The sequence below is a fragment of the Nipponia nippon genome, unplaced genomic scaffold, assembly GCF_047370975.1.
Source record: "Nipponia nippon isolate SJK-2023a ecotype South Korea unplaced genomic scaffold, ASM4737097v1 scaffold_16, whole genome shotgun sequence".
Classification (NCBI taxonomy): Eukaryota; Metazoa; Chordata; class Aves; order Pelecaniformes; family Threskiornithidae; genus Nipponia; species Nipponia nippon.
The window spans coordinates 6921538-6936128 of record NW_028262332.1 but is presented as its reverse complement, the minus strand read 5'-3'; the positions used below and the strand labels follow the sequence as shown (position 1 = coordinate 6936128).

The 14591-nt window shown below is 40.8% G+C and overlaps 1 protein-coding gene across 36 annotated transcripts in view; it reads left to right on the top strand.

Moving 5' to 3' along the window:
* The window catches only part of FNBP1 (formin binding protein 1), a 109249-nt gene that overhangs the window by 31321 nt on the left and 63337 nt on the right, over positions 1–14591 (top strand). For all 36 annotated transcript variants that reach the window (XM_087752473.1, XM_087752500.1, XM_087752499.1 and 33 more), the window contains 2 exons: positions 6797–6912; positions 11981–12037. In XM_087752473.1, the coding sequence (XP_087608599.1) occupies positions 6797–6912; positions 11981–12037 (173 nt within the window). The remainder of the gene's footprint in view (positions 1–6796; positions 6913–11980; positions 12038–14591) is intronic.

Below are 14591 nucleotides of genomic sequence, written 5' to 3'. Positions count from 1 at the left end.
AGGTTAGTGTCCTGTACTCCATTTCATGCTTAACCTGTATGAACACAGATGTTTGTTTAGTTGTTGGTAACTGAGGATTTCACCGACTGTAGCTGACAAGTTTTGCATGGGAAGTTGTCTCTCGGTAGTGGCTGAGTCAACAGATGCTGAAGTGCTTTTGTATTTTCTGCTTATCTCTGTTTTCTGGAAGGCTCTTGCAATGGTGGCCTATACTTCATGCATTTGCTTTCATTATTAATTTGCCTGAAGACTGTTAACATTCATATGTAGCTTTATTGTAGGTCTCTGAGGATCTGTGATCTGAATTCTGTTGTATTCTGCCAGCGCTATGGTGCCGTATGGGACTTAACCGAGCCTATGAAGGTCTCATCATCTTGTTAATTATTTTTGTAATTTGAAGTTGTTAAACCATGGAATCTAAAAAAGTAATTTAGAACTTGGATGCTGTAATGTATTCTTGATCTTCGCTTTAATTCCTTTTTGTCTATGGAAATGGATGAGAGTGTTTTCAAAAAAAAAAAAAAACGGGGGGGGAGTGGGATGTGGGAGGAGAAGGTATGAATCAGAGGTGAAAGATAGCGTTTAATTCCCCTATTCCTACTTATGTTTTTAAGGACAGCAGATAAACAAGTAATTTCGGGAGGAAACAGAATCAAACTCCCTGGAGAATGAGGCAGTAGAAAGGCTTCAAGTTTTCTTGATGTTTAAGAATCATGAGTCTTTTATTATGTTGCCCGATTAGAATTACAGGAGGAATATGCTAAATATAAAGGCTTTGTTTTTCTGTCATTAGCATCTGAACCTTCAGCATACTCTTTCTTCACTACTTATCTCTGTATTAGCATTCTTCTTAATTTCGCACTCCTGCACCACTACCTGTGAAAGCAGCAGAAAGAGTGACAGGGACAGTTCAGCCTGGTGACTGGTGTGGTAAACACTGCCTCCAAAGTCTAATCTGAGCTGGTTTGACATGATGATTAAAATTGCAGGGTTAATTGTTAGTCTCCCAGAATCTAACGTTTTTTTTTCCCCACTTGAAACCAACTAGAAATCCCAGGACTTCTGTAGGTGCGGTTGGACCATCGTTAGCCTTTCTGTTTGTGGAAGCGCTTACCCGACACGGGGAGCACAGCGACCTGCATGCGGGTTGTCTGGCTGCGGAGAGACTGAGCCTGTAGCTCAAGAGAGGAGCGAGGACACCCCCTTCATTGCACTAGATGTTGATGCTGAAGCCCCTTGGTGGCAAATTAAGGTCCCATCCATCATTGGATCTGAACGAGCCTTGTGTCAAACTATTTCGCAAGAGATGGAAGCACTCTTGAAAGAGGAAGGAATATCTTACTGAGCTGATCTTCAAAGACCACATGAATAACACTTTATTGCACAATAATTGGTTGTACTCCATGTTATGTGGCTTAGAAATGGGAAGAAAGTTTTTCTTTCTTTTGTTTTGGTGTTTTTTGGGTTTTTTTTGTTTTTTTTTAATGGCTAACTTTTTCTTCTTCCCCAAATACTTTGCATAGCTGGGGAATGTGACTTCAGGAGAATAGTTGAGAAGTGAGGGGATTTGACAGCTTAAAGTAGCCGTTAAAATGAGGAAAAGCGAATAGGCAGCGCTGTTTCCATTTTAAGCATTGTCAGTGTAACAAGCATGCAGCTGAGTTCCAGAAAGAATGCATGAATGTGAGGTTATTTGGGCAGCGGTAAAAATACCGGGAGAGAATTAATGGGAACAGAACTGAAGTTAGAAGCACGCTTTGCCTTAGGGATAAAATTTTCAGAGCATTTTGGGTACTTGGATGTCCAGTTCCTGTTCAAGTTAGTGACAAAAGTTCTTCTTTCCTCTTTTGAGCTTTAGCTTTTGTGTGCATGCTCGAGAATGTGTTAAGCTCTGAACAACTGCGAAGATGCTGTTTGTTTCAAAGGGCTTGCAGCAGAGGCTCCGCTTTCCTACCCAGGTGAAGTCAGGTCGGTTGTGTATTCGGACTCCTCCATCGCTGGGGGAAGGCATGATGGAGTGTTTGCACTGGTATGTGTTGCTTTCACTGGGAAGCTGGGGGAATCTGAGGAAGAGGCACGAGTAGTTTAGTTATGTGCGCATCTTGATTGTCAATCAATAGTCTGTTCTTTCTAATAAGCTGTTGATGTCACAATAAGTAAGTATAGGGACTTGAAAACAGGAGAACATGAGATCTGGCAGGTTGGAAGGCCAAAGGACGTAGAGAATAACATGAAGGCTGTGGTGGGAGCCTGCTGAGATGCACGACTCATTGTCAGTGCAGTATTTTGCTTAAGAGTGTTCTTACGTAAAGCAGTCTGAGTCAGAGGAAAGTAGGGAATGCTCCTAAAAAATGTGTTGGTGTTTCTTTTTCGGAGCAAGCAGGTGCAAAGTGACCTTTTGTTTCCCCCCCTCACTGTGGTCTGGTGGGAGCGTTCTCACTGAACACTGCGTTATGGTTCGTGTCTTGTTTTCTTGCTTTTCTTGAAGAATGCTAAAGCCTTGTGGAATTTATTGTTCTCTAATGTTATCCCTAACTGGAAGGGTGAGGAAGCTGCAAAAACAGACAGAGGAGATGATGTACATTGAAATGAAAAGCTGAAGGAGCAGCTCATGGAGGTACCTGAGCCAACTTCCAGCTGATGACTGAACCTGCACAGCTGTAGTGGCACGTTTTATTTGCTGAATGTGGATCCAGTCACTGGCAGGGACGGTGGGCTTTGTGCTGAAACCATGTGCTGCTCTGATGAGACTGCTCCTGGTTGTAAAGCCAAGTTCCTTCACAGTGGAGACAGCCAAATCCTTACAAGCTGCATTCTTGCTTCTTTTTGTAAGGTGGATGCTTCCCCAGCCACCAGCTTCTTGCTGGCTTTCAGTGCAAAACTGATACCTTGATCTTTACATTTAAAAACCACCTTTGAGTTTTACTGTTTGAATATGAGCAGCTTCTTATGCCCCGTGCTACAAGTGCTTAAGTTAACCAGAATACGAGCTAATTTACTGATGGTGTTGCCCTCTTCACGAGATCTTTTTTGCTGGGATCAATCACTATGAAGAGCTTGTTTTAAGCTACAAAATTATTCTGGAGTTCAGTGAAAACTGAAATGAAACATAGTACTGGAGTTTGGGAGTCTTTCGAAGAACTTACTTCCTAGCAGTCTGCTTCTGGGAAATCTTTTATGGGAAGCAGTCTATTATGGAGAAGGATGAAAATCTCATTGTTAGGATTACTAAAACTAGACCAAATTTGTACCGAATAGTTGAGATTTTTTCAACTTTTCAGATTCCATGTGATAATGTATTTTTGTAATAAACTTTGGAAATACTAAGTCAATTTAAAAAAAATAATCTTTTAAATGTTGTTTGAAGGGACGACATTGTTGGTAACTACTCTCTGAAATCTCCTTTTTCGAAGTTCTGGTTTTGCATTGATTGCATGTATTCCTGGACTTGGGATTCCCTGAATTAAAGGTTATGCTTTACGATCAAAGCATTCTGTGTACTCTGTCATCTGTACGATTCATTAGCTTTAACACAGAGCCTTTGCCTACCTTCACCTTGCTGAGCAGATCCATGAACAAGGAGGACACATCTGTGTTGGGTCCCTCTGCCTGCACTGCCTTTTGTTTTGGAATCTCATGCTCAGCAAGTGATGGTGTTGCCAATTTTACTGACTTTTTTCATCCTTAAGGAACACAGAAAAGAGAACGGATAATGGAATACATGACCCCAGCACACTGTTGTGGGGCGTCGGCTGCTTAGTGAAATGGCACTTGGGCCAAAACCGTTCCATGCCTGGAAAAGGTCAGAAACTCTTCTCTTTAGCAAAGTCTGCAGAAAGCTAAATTTCACCTTGCCTTGCTTCTTGATAGCAGAGGTCGGTGCTTGTAGCTTATCTGGTTGAGGTTCTTCTGGTTACAGCTCGGCGCAGGGCAGATGTCTCTGCTCACTTTATAAATAGACGGTTAGCATCTTCACACAGTTGGTCTGAGAGCTGGGCCGTGGTGCGTTCGCCTTTGCACTGCGCAGCATGGAGTTTTCTTTCGCCAAACTTGACATAGTGAGGCCGCTGAAACAGTCCAGCAGATCCAGCTATGGGATAATAGACCAAACTGAGGCTGCTATCTGGAGCCATTTTCAGGTTTTTATTCATATTCTGATCTAAATGATGCTCTGAGAATTGAGTCAGGGTGGTGGTGATGGTGGTGGAAGAGGTTTGGACGAGCCACCACCAAGATTGCCTTTGCAGGGCGAACCTGCTCTATCTTTCTGTGCGGTCAGCAGCCTCAATTCTCTCGACGGGCAGGATCTCCTTGAGAGGCATTGTTTCCTATGGGAAACCATGACCTTTCCTCTCCGAATGGGGTTACAGTAGGATGCTAAGTTAGTTTCTTGCTACTAGTACGGTATATCTGATAAGGGTGGTTTAATTTGCTTACAGGGATTAGGGATTGGATTTCCCTCCCTGACATTTTCCTTAAAGTTGGGAGTGTGTGTGAATACATGTAAACTTGTGAGTAATGGGCTGCCTTGTGGGGTATTTAATTGATATGCATGTGTTTATGTTAAATAATATAAATTGTGGAAGAGGAGGGTGTGGGTTAGCTATAAGACATCTTTATCAGAAACTGTAAAAAGGCCATGATTGCACTGCTTTCTTGATGCCGGCATAACCTGAGAGATGTAGAGGTTGTATATTTGAAGCAGAGCAGAAGGTGCCTCGTTGTGCTGGCATCGTGCTCCAGCCACCATGTTCCTTCCTGATCCGAGCCCTCCGGGAGGAGGAGAGGTCCGTGATGGTACCCATGGCGTCTTTGTATTCTCCCCAGCTGTGAAATTGTCTGAAATAAGGATTTGTCTATATGCAAATATGTACTGGCTTAGTACACATCTTCCCTTTCTGCAGAATATGTACATCCTCTTTTTGTGTGAATGATGTTATATTGGTTTAAGGGTGACTTATATTGCTGGAAGTCGAGAGTTTTATTCTGTGTACTTTGAATCTCTCTCTCTTTTTTTTTTTTTTTTTCTTTCCCCAGTTGCCCTTAACAACTTTTTCTTAGTTCCTAGAGTATGGGGCTTAGTAGTTCTTTACTATTTTTGTAACTTTATACTATTGCCCTTTTGCTGTTCTCCCCCCAGTGCCTCTTTAGTTGACCAATACTGACATAATTTAAACTGAAGCCTAGTCTGGTTTGGCTGAATTGCTTTAAAATAGTACCTTATGCTAAACCAGAGCAAATGCAGATACACAAATCCCATGCGTCCTATTCCATGCCGATTACCTGCTGTTTTAACTTGCGTCTTGCTAGGCTTTTGCAAATTTCCTCCTCTAGCGTGGTTTCTATTTTGCCCCTTCAAAATACAGTTAGAGCAGCTTTGTTAGCAAGTAGCAGCTTCTGTGTAGATGAGTGTTTTGTTCGATGCTGGAAGAATCTCTCCTGATATAATTTATTGTCAGGGCCAGATATGCTACAAAGCAGAAAGTGGTATTTGCTCAAAAGCAACGTATTCATAAGCGAGGCTTTGTACTAATTTTCTGTTATTTTTCTACTCTGTGCATCTAAGGAAGTGGGCTTGTATTGCTTTGATAACATCCAACGATAGCTCTACAAACTGCAAGTCACAAGAGCAAATCTTTGGCAGATAGAAAGAAGCATCACTTCTCTCAGAAGCTGTAACTGTGGCAGCTCAGCATCTGACCCAAATCTAGTGCTGTGCACAATACTTTGGAAAACGTTGTAAATATTTGTACTGCAGATGTACAAACTTATTCTCTATTTTCCATGTAAAACATAATGCAACCTGATGCCAAATAAGTCAGGCTGATATTAAAGACCTTGTTTACGCTGTGTTTGTCAGGATAAGTATTCAGTGTATCACAGTTTAAAAAAAAGGTTTCTACAAGACCTGAAAAATAGAACTTCTGAAATGCTGTGTGGAAGGGATGATTATGGAATTTGAGTGTTGTTGAAGTAACCATATTTAAAAAAAAAAAAAAAAAAAAGGTAATTTTAGGTTAAATCTGCAGATAGTAATAAGCTGGCTTGGATAATTAATTTGGATTTAGAGTTGCTTAATTTCTCTTGGCATTTGCAAATCCCAAACTGACTTGTGGAATGTTCTTGATTGAAAAAGATTTTATTGAAAACATGTGTGACTGTTTTTGAGGGCAACAGTATTTGAAGAACAAAGTAGTATCGGTATATAAATGGAGGTAGAAAACTTACTGTAAACACAGCTAATGTCAAATTTTGTGGCATCATTTGTTAGCGTGTCTTCTGTTTTAGAACGAAACAGGCTATAGGGGAAGTAAATTCTGTTCTGTCAAAAGATTGTTAGTTGTTCTAAATGATATTTTAAATTCATAACACTGGCAAAGCTTGAGTATAAATCTCTATTTTTCAGACTAAATTCAGAATTACTAATTAGCAGTAGACCTCAAATTCATGGAACTTCTATTAACTCTTCAGGGTAAAATAAAGTACTGGCAAGAGTATCTGTTTCTTATCCTTTGTCTAAGTATGTCTTTATATTAGAAAATGTATTCAGTGGAGTTGCCAGGACTTTTCCAATGAAACTGATTCAGAAATGAGGAATGAAGAATTGTACTGAATCTGTCTCATGTTAAAAGACAGATTTTTCATTGCTTCAAAAACCTGTGTTGCTACAAAAATGTGTAACTGTGGTAATGGAAAATATTAATAACACTTTCTTTATGGTGATATGCGCTTTGGAAATTATTTTTAGTTATCTCTGTGTTCAACAAGACGAAACTATTTTTTTCATTCATTGCAGGACCAGTTTGACAACTTAGAAAAACACACGCAATGGGGTATTGATGTTCTGGAAAAATACATCAAGTTTGTAAAAGAAAGAACAGAGATTGAACTCAACTATGCAAAGCAGCTTAGGTAAGTTGATACGTCAAGTTCTGGACTTTGAGTTGCATGTGTTCAGAGCCTGTAATCGCCTGTAAGTTTACTGTTTCAGTGGTGGTAATTTGTTTGGTTTATAATCATGGCTTTTAGAGAATGGAAAGCTAAAGTTAATTTAAGATACGGTTTTATTATCTCTGCTAAAAATCATATGCTTTGCAAAAAGAATGGTTCTTTAGGTGACTGAGTAGCACACTAGGGCTTACTCACGATTTAAGCATGATTAATGGCTTGGGCTTTGAGGATAGCATTGTAATGTTTTCCATGAAATGAGGACTGCTGCATGTAAGTGCTGAACGGTTTAAGAATTCAGCAGAATAATGATCATTTGTTGTAAGGCAAAGTTTAGGGTTTCTTTTCATAAGACAGGCTCTTTATGAATGAGTGTTGGAGAAATTACAGGTCAGAAAGTCAGTCTCAGCCCTTGGAAATTTTGGCAATGTAGTTAGCCAGGTTGCAGCCTGAGATTTGAATTTTGACAGTTTTATAGTCTTGCCACAGTTCTTGTGATGTCTCCTGAACAGAGTAGAGATCCTGTGAATTTATCTCAAGTAGCTAAATTACTGGAAATTCCTGCTATGTACGTTCTACGTGTCTGGTTCCACCATCAGGTTGTAGGGAGAGAGAGGAGTGTATGTGAACCAGAGCCAGAAAACATATTCCCTGAGGTCAGATCCAGTGTAAATGGGGAAGGGGGAAGGGAAGGGGTGCAAAGAACCCTCCCACAACGAGTAGCTCTTACCCTGCTTTTCCCAGTAGGGCAGAAAAAATGAGAGGTGAACAGGGGTTAGAAGGGAGTACAACACACAGGCAGTCCTGCTGCTGCCGAGAGAGGCTGTGGTGCAATATTGCTGGCAGCCGCTAGTGTCCAGGGTGATAAACTGGAGGTGGTGGAGCTAACTGGGGGAGGGGAGCGCAGCACTAATCCTTCCGAACCCCTCCAGTAAATCCATACCTTTTTTTGCATGACTATAATACATATTAGAACTCCTTCCATCTTTGCAATATTTATAGAGATTGAGATCTGAGGTTCTAGTTGTTCTGTGCATATCTAAAGCACAATGTCTATTTAAAAAAAAAAAATCGCCCATAATTTTTGATGCTTGTATGAGGATGGATTTGAGATGCACAACAGCTTGTTATTTATGAGGAGCTGGTAGTTGAGAAAACCCTGCCTTTATGGTTATGTGCTTTCTCAGGGGAATGCCACAAGGATTCCCCAGGGTTTCTGCTATAGGCAAGCAGGAAATAGAGAAAATTACTTCTGCAGGAACAAATTGCTCACATCCTATGGAGATGAGAAGAGATTGAATTACAGAGGCAAAATGGGCTGGAAGAAAGAGAGTATGACTGGACTGGGAAACCCCAGCAGAGTATCTGTGTGAGCAGGCCTGCCTTATGAAGAATCACACACTAGACTCAGTGAATTTCTTAGGATGACAAAATTCATGTATAAAGAGTGTAATTATGAAAACAAACACACAAACAAAACGTTTAAAGAAAGTGGGAGATAGTCACAGGCAAAACTATCTAGAAACTCTGAAATTCTTATTCTGTCCTAGACTTCCAAAACAAACTTGGTCAATTTGTTTCTTCTTTCTGTATTTTAATTCCCCATGCATAGCTGCATTTGTCTCCCCCATCCATGGGTATGGTTTGAGGACAAATACATTCATTCCTGAGGAGCTCTTAAACACAATGCTGTTTGGAGTCACTAAGAAGTTAGAGGTACAAAAGAAAAAAACAAAAATGTAGGCTTGTCAAATGTTGAGATAAAACAGTGCTGGACATCAAAAAAAATAAAAAATCATGTGCTTTTATTAAGTCTCCTCAAGCCTGGTGCAAACCTTTCTTGATCACATCCGTTTGGTGTAAAAGGGCTGCAGTGTATCACTGCATGTCATAACATGCAGCCATACTATTAAAAAGGGACAAGTTAACACAAGATACTCCCGTGGATTTAACTCAAAGTTTTATTTATAGCATAAGTAAAGCCGCTGAACTTTATTTTCTTTTGTGAAATTTGTGTGTTCTGCTTGGGCTCTGGGCTCCCTAGCGAGCTATTCTTCCCGTCTGACTATCTACATCTCAGCCTGGTCATCTGTTGAAGTTTCATTGTCTTCTATTTAAAAATGTTTCTGTCCTTCCTCCTTATAATTCTGCAGATATATATGTAATATTTTTTTTTTAAAGTGTTTAGTTAGATCTACATACTTGCAGGATGCATCAAATTTATCTGGTTACACCAGTGGAAGAAACTCCCCAGTATCACACACCTTCTACATTGTGCCTGCGCTATTCAAGTCCTGCTCGTACCACTTCCGATCACTCCTGGTTTGAGAGTCCAGTTCAGATTTGGCATGATTGCTTTCTTTATAATTGTCAAGTCATTAGACTAAACTGGGAAGGAAGAGATGCAGAAACTATGGTAGAGCGTTTGCTTGTTGCTGCATTTTGTTTTGAACTTCGTGGGATGTGACATGCTGGACGCTGTGCTCCGAGTGCTGAAGTGGTTCGTGGTCCTCCTTCCCTAGTCACTGCTTCGAGCATCAAAAAGTGTGTCAAAAGCCTTGCCTAATGTAACGATGGTTAGATAGCCCTGAGGAAGACGTATTGCGAAAAAAAATGCTTAAGATATTAGGATAATCGGAGAATCGGGAACCTCTGGATGATAAATGTGAGAGGAAGAGTAAGATGTCAAAGAAGTGAAAATCAGGGAGCAGAGAAACAAGCTGGAAAGGCAGAAGAAAATGATGTGGTGTGAAAGGCAAACAGAAAGGTGGATCGGAGACAGGTGCACAGGCTGGCACAGAATCTTCCCGGAATTGCTGTTTTACTGCTAATCTCTGTTCGTCTGTGTTAGTTCCCGCTGATCGCAGTTAGCTCTGCAGGTGTCATTGCTTCATGAGTTTGAACGTGGGAAGCGCTGGTGTTGTGGTCATGACACTGCATGCTGAACTTCAACGTGCAAGAGTCAGATTGACTCTTACTGGATTCAGTATCACTTCTGGATTCAGTATCACTTCTTTCTTTGTGTGTGTATCCTGGTTTAAAACCCTACGTGTGGTTTTGATTAAAAAAGGGGGAAAAAATTGAAAAACACAAATATATAGACTCTATATTTTATGCGCTTTATGAAGTACATAGAAAATAATAAAATGTTTAACCCGGGTGCTAATCTTTGTTACATGCTTTCAGAATTTTTTTTCTGTGAAAGCATACTGGATTTTTTTGCCATAGCTCTGTAGCATTTCTACACCTTCAAAGGTTCACAAGAAGACAGTAGCTCTGTATGTCAGAACTAATTGGGCAGCATGGCAGTGCAGGGAGATGTGTGTGTGAAAATGCCTTATTAGTGTAGTCTTCTGTGCATGTTTTCTTGTGGTTTTTCCTTTCCTCTTTAAGCCGGTGTGTGGAGAGAGGCATTCCCATGGCATACGAAGAGCGCCGTAAGACTTACGGTAATCATGCAGAGCAGCTTGCAGAACTCTTGCCATGCTGGTATTCTTTGGTTGAAGCTGCTGTACGCAGAAGTAGAGAAGAGTTCTTTGTTTCAGAGCATCCTCTTTTCAGGGAAGGCAGAGACTGGAAAGGAGATGCTCATTTGGATCCCTTCCAGCAGGGATACTTAAATTTTGAGAAACACATGTTTGTCTGTGCAAATCCGCCAGGGTTCTGGCTACTACTCTGTTTGGGCAGATGCTTTTTAATTCCTTAAGGAGAACAAAAGGAGTAAGAAATGTGAGACAAGAGGCCCTGCTGTCTCCTAGTTAGCAGTAAAACCAGCATGCAACAGCGAGTGGGTTACACCTCTGAAAAAGCAGTTTCTTTTCAACTGGATGCGTTCTGGTACTCCTCCAAAGAGTTTGGCACAGATAGGTCAGTGAAACTTGGTAGTCCTTTGGACAACGATTCCATCAATACCACTTGTATGTTATTCTTGATCACTGAAACAGTCTTGTAAAGCTGAAACAAATAGCTTCCATTTCACAGTGGGGTAACAGAGGCTGCAGGAAGGCATATAGTAATAGGGCTGAGCTTCGAACAGAGGAGATCCCAGTACTGCAGCACAGAGAAGGTCTTAAAATTGCTGAGTAAGATTTGCCAGGTCTCTGGTTTGCAGTGTTGAAAAGGTGTGCGGTGGCATATTGTGCTACAGTGCAATATGTATCGTAGTGTTGAGCCTTAAGTATCGCAAGAGGTGTTCAGTGTCAGGTGGACAGCACGCATCCGTTAAACCCGGGCTGTGCCGCTGGCTGGGGGCTTGCAGTCAGTGCTTTCAGGACAACGAAGGCTGTATACTAACTGTCAAATGTGCTAACAGACTTATGTTCAAATTTCTTATTCAAGATATGATCACTTGAAGAGCATATCAGTATTTTAAAATTAAATCATTAGTTGGATGTGGGGTAAGGAGAGATCTGTGCTAATTGGGATAATCAAATTTCACATTTCTCCCAGCATCCGTTGATAATCATAATACGATCCCCTCTTCTCATCTCAGTGCAGCTTCCCGCAGCTTTACGAAGATTTTTCTCTTCCTTGGAAGCATCCTGCTAAAGGCAGGCAAATTTGCCTGGCCGTGAGTGTCATCTGCAGCAAATCACACTTTAATGAGCTGGCTGACATTTGGATATGGAGGAGCACCTTCTACTGGGTGGCATTTGTAAAGCGTGTCTGTGTGTCCAAGGACCAGTATATTTACTGTAGAAGGGTCTTTCCTATAGATCAGGTGACGGAGACTTCTGCATCAGCAGAACCAGGACTCAGGTGTATTGACTGCATGACCGTAATTTATGGACTTTTAGGGTTCAGAACCCGCTACTTATTGTGGTTATAGAGACTGAAGCACTGTGCGGCCCATTCTTTGTGTGCTACTACAACGCAGTCAAAGCCTAAGTGCAGTTGTACTTCTGAAAAGGTGTCTAGTCACTGCAAATAAAAACTGAAGCCCCACAGAATATGTGTGTGCATGCAAAGATTATCCAGTTAATTTAAAGGAGATTTTAAATTTAATTTTATATATATGTATTTTTAATTTTAGGAATCTTTCAAAGAAATACCAACCCAAAAAGAACTCCAAAGAAGAGGAAGAATACAGGTATGTTCATGATCCACTGCTGAGTGAGCATGCGTTGATGGAGGAAGGGGAAAAGTTTGGGTTACCAACTAGGATCTGGCTTGTAAACCAAATATTTTTAAAGTATACGAGTATAGAAATCATAGATGCAGAAACAGGCTTAGATGGTAGATACTAAGGAGTGGATTTTCAAAGTTTGGATTTGGTCTGCAACTACTCAATTCCTTTTATATGTTACAGTTTCTGGATGCCTGGGTTGGGGGTTTTCATTTTGTTGGGTTTTTTTTTTTTTTTTTTTTTTTTCATGTACCTTAAAAACTAAGCCAGACTGTATGAGCCTGGCTCTTTGAAGTGAATGACCAAACTCTTAACTACTTACAGCAGGAACAGAAACAGTTGTTAATTTTAGCATGAAACTTAAGCAGTCCGCGTAAATATTAAATTACTCAAATGGACTGACAACACAGATGAGTAACTTACTAAAGGGGTAATGTTATAACACCGCAGAGAAACCAGTGGCTCTTGAAAAGTAAGGTGAAGGATGTAGTGTGTACTCCCGGGATGGACTGACGCATGACGTGCTGCTGTTGAAGGATCTTGCATGGCCTCAGCTGCCTGCTGTTGATTCACGGATTCAGGCTGTATCTCCCTGGTGGCAGGGGACTAATGTCGTGCTCGCAGGTAGCGGCTGCAGCATCACAGCACCGCTCCTTCACTGGGTGACGCTGTGGGCATGACTACAGGTGATGATAGACCACATGTCGTTAAGATCATTCCTGCCCCTCATGAGATTAAAGATATTCTTTAAAGAGAACTTTCTAGAGGAGGAGCTTTCCGACAGACAGGCTATAAGCCAGAGCGAGAACCTTTTCCTTAGTTTCTCAACTAAGTCAGTGTTTTGTAATGCATCAGCTTTGAACAAAGGCATCGCAGAGTCTGACCCTGCAGCCTTGTATTGCAGGAGGCTGCTCTGCCTCTGGAGAGCCCAGCGGCAGACTCAAACCCTTGACCTTGAAATTTGAAACGTTTCAAATGAGTTTGGATACGGGTCCAACTGTGTGATTATATTGATTTAGATTTTTGGGTCAGACCCCCAAGCTGCTGTATACAGCTACTCTAGTGGCTCATATTAACAGAGATAACAACCTTTTCATTTTCTTTTTAATTTATTTTTAGTAATGCTGTTTGGGAATCAGTTATTTATACCATTGTTTCCTGAGCTATTGATATTTATACAAGGAAGCTTATGTTACCAGCACATCGGTTGTTTTGGTCTGTACCCGGGATTAGGAATAAATCTGCCTTTGGGTAGCTTTACCATAAATGGGTATTTTGAGTTTACTACAACCTTTTTTGACACATCTTTCACTGCTGTAAAAGGATATTGGAGTTAAATGATTCATGTAACGTGGCACAGAAGATCCCATGTATCCTTTGCCCTTTTAAATATAGTGTTCACCTCAGTATAGTTTCCTCATGTCTCTAAACAATGTCTGGGGATTTTTCATGCGACCTTTGGGTGCCTTGGACACTGCTTTGAGACAGTCTGTCTAAAAATTATCTGTTTTCAAGCTTATTGTCAGTCTGTAGTTCCGTGGCTTTGATCCCCTTGTCTTTTGCAACCGGGGTTTCTCTTGAGGCACCACGGCTTGACTTGTGAATGTGGCTGCTTGTACTGGACTATATTTTTAGTCTTTTTTTAGTTTCTTTTTTCCATTTTTTCTCTGACGCCTTTTTCATCCCTGCTTGTACCACTCCCCTCTGTCACCTCTAAATCTCCCCCTCTTTGCTTTGCTTTTTCACCTTTAGGTGATGTTATTAGTGCAGACTGCTACCAGTTAATATTAATAGTTTTTCTCGTATGTCCAAGTGCAGTGCTTCAAAGCCGCTGTTTTCCAGCGGACCAGCACAGCCAGCTGGGGTATTTAAGTGCAGCTCTGTTGGCTCTGTGCTGAATATGCTAGTGACATAATCTGCTGTTTTGAAATTGTGTGCACAGATGTTCGTTTCTTCCTTTTTAATAATACATGGAATGCTGTGTAAGAGATTATTTTATACGAAAAATAAACCTTGCAGAGGAAGGTACTAAAAGATATGGGTTGACAATGAACACCTGGTTAGTAAACTCACTACCTTTTTGAAAACTTTATAACTATAGCTGATTTAAATCCAATTTGCACTATTAAAAGTTTTTTTTTCTGCACTATGCTAGCCAAAAAGTTGGTTGCTTAGACAGGATTTTGCCAGGTAGAGTACAGTGATGACTCTGTGCACTGAACTGTAGCACTTGAAAGGGTATAACTAGAAATGTTTGGTGAATAGAGATTAGAATAGTGAAGTCTCAGAGCTGTGCTGATAAAAAACCTGGCACTCTACAACTGTGATATATTAAGAGCCAATGTCAAACTGTCTAAATCGAGATTAATTTATCAGACAACTGTCAGTGTGTGGGATAGGCTTCCTTTTGAGAAATTCCTTCAAGTGAATCTATGCTAACCCATATTCAGTCTCATGTAGCAATACTAAATGCTTAAGAAGGATACAACCTCCTTTGCAGTGTGTCTTTCTGAAAAGA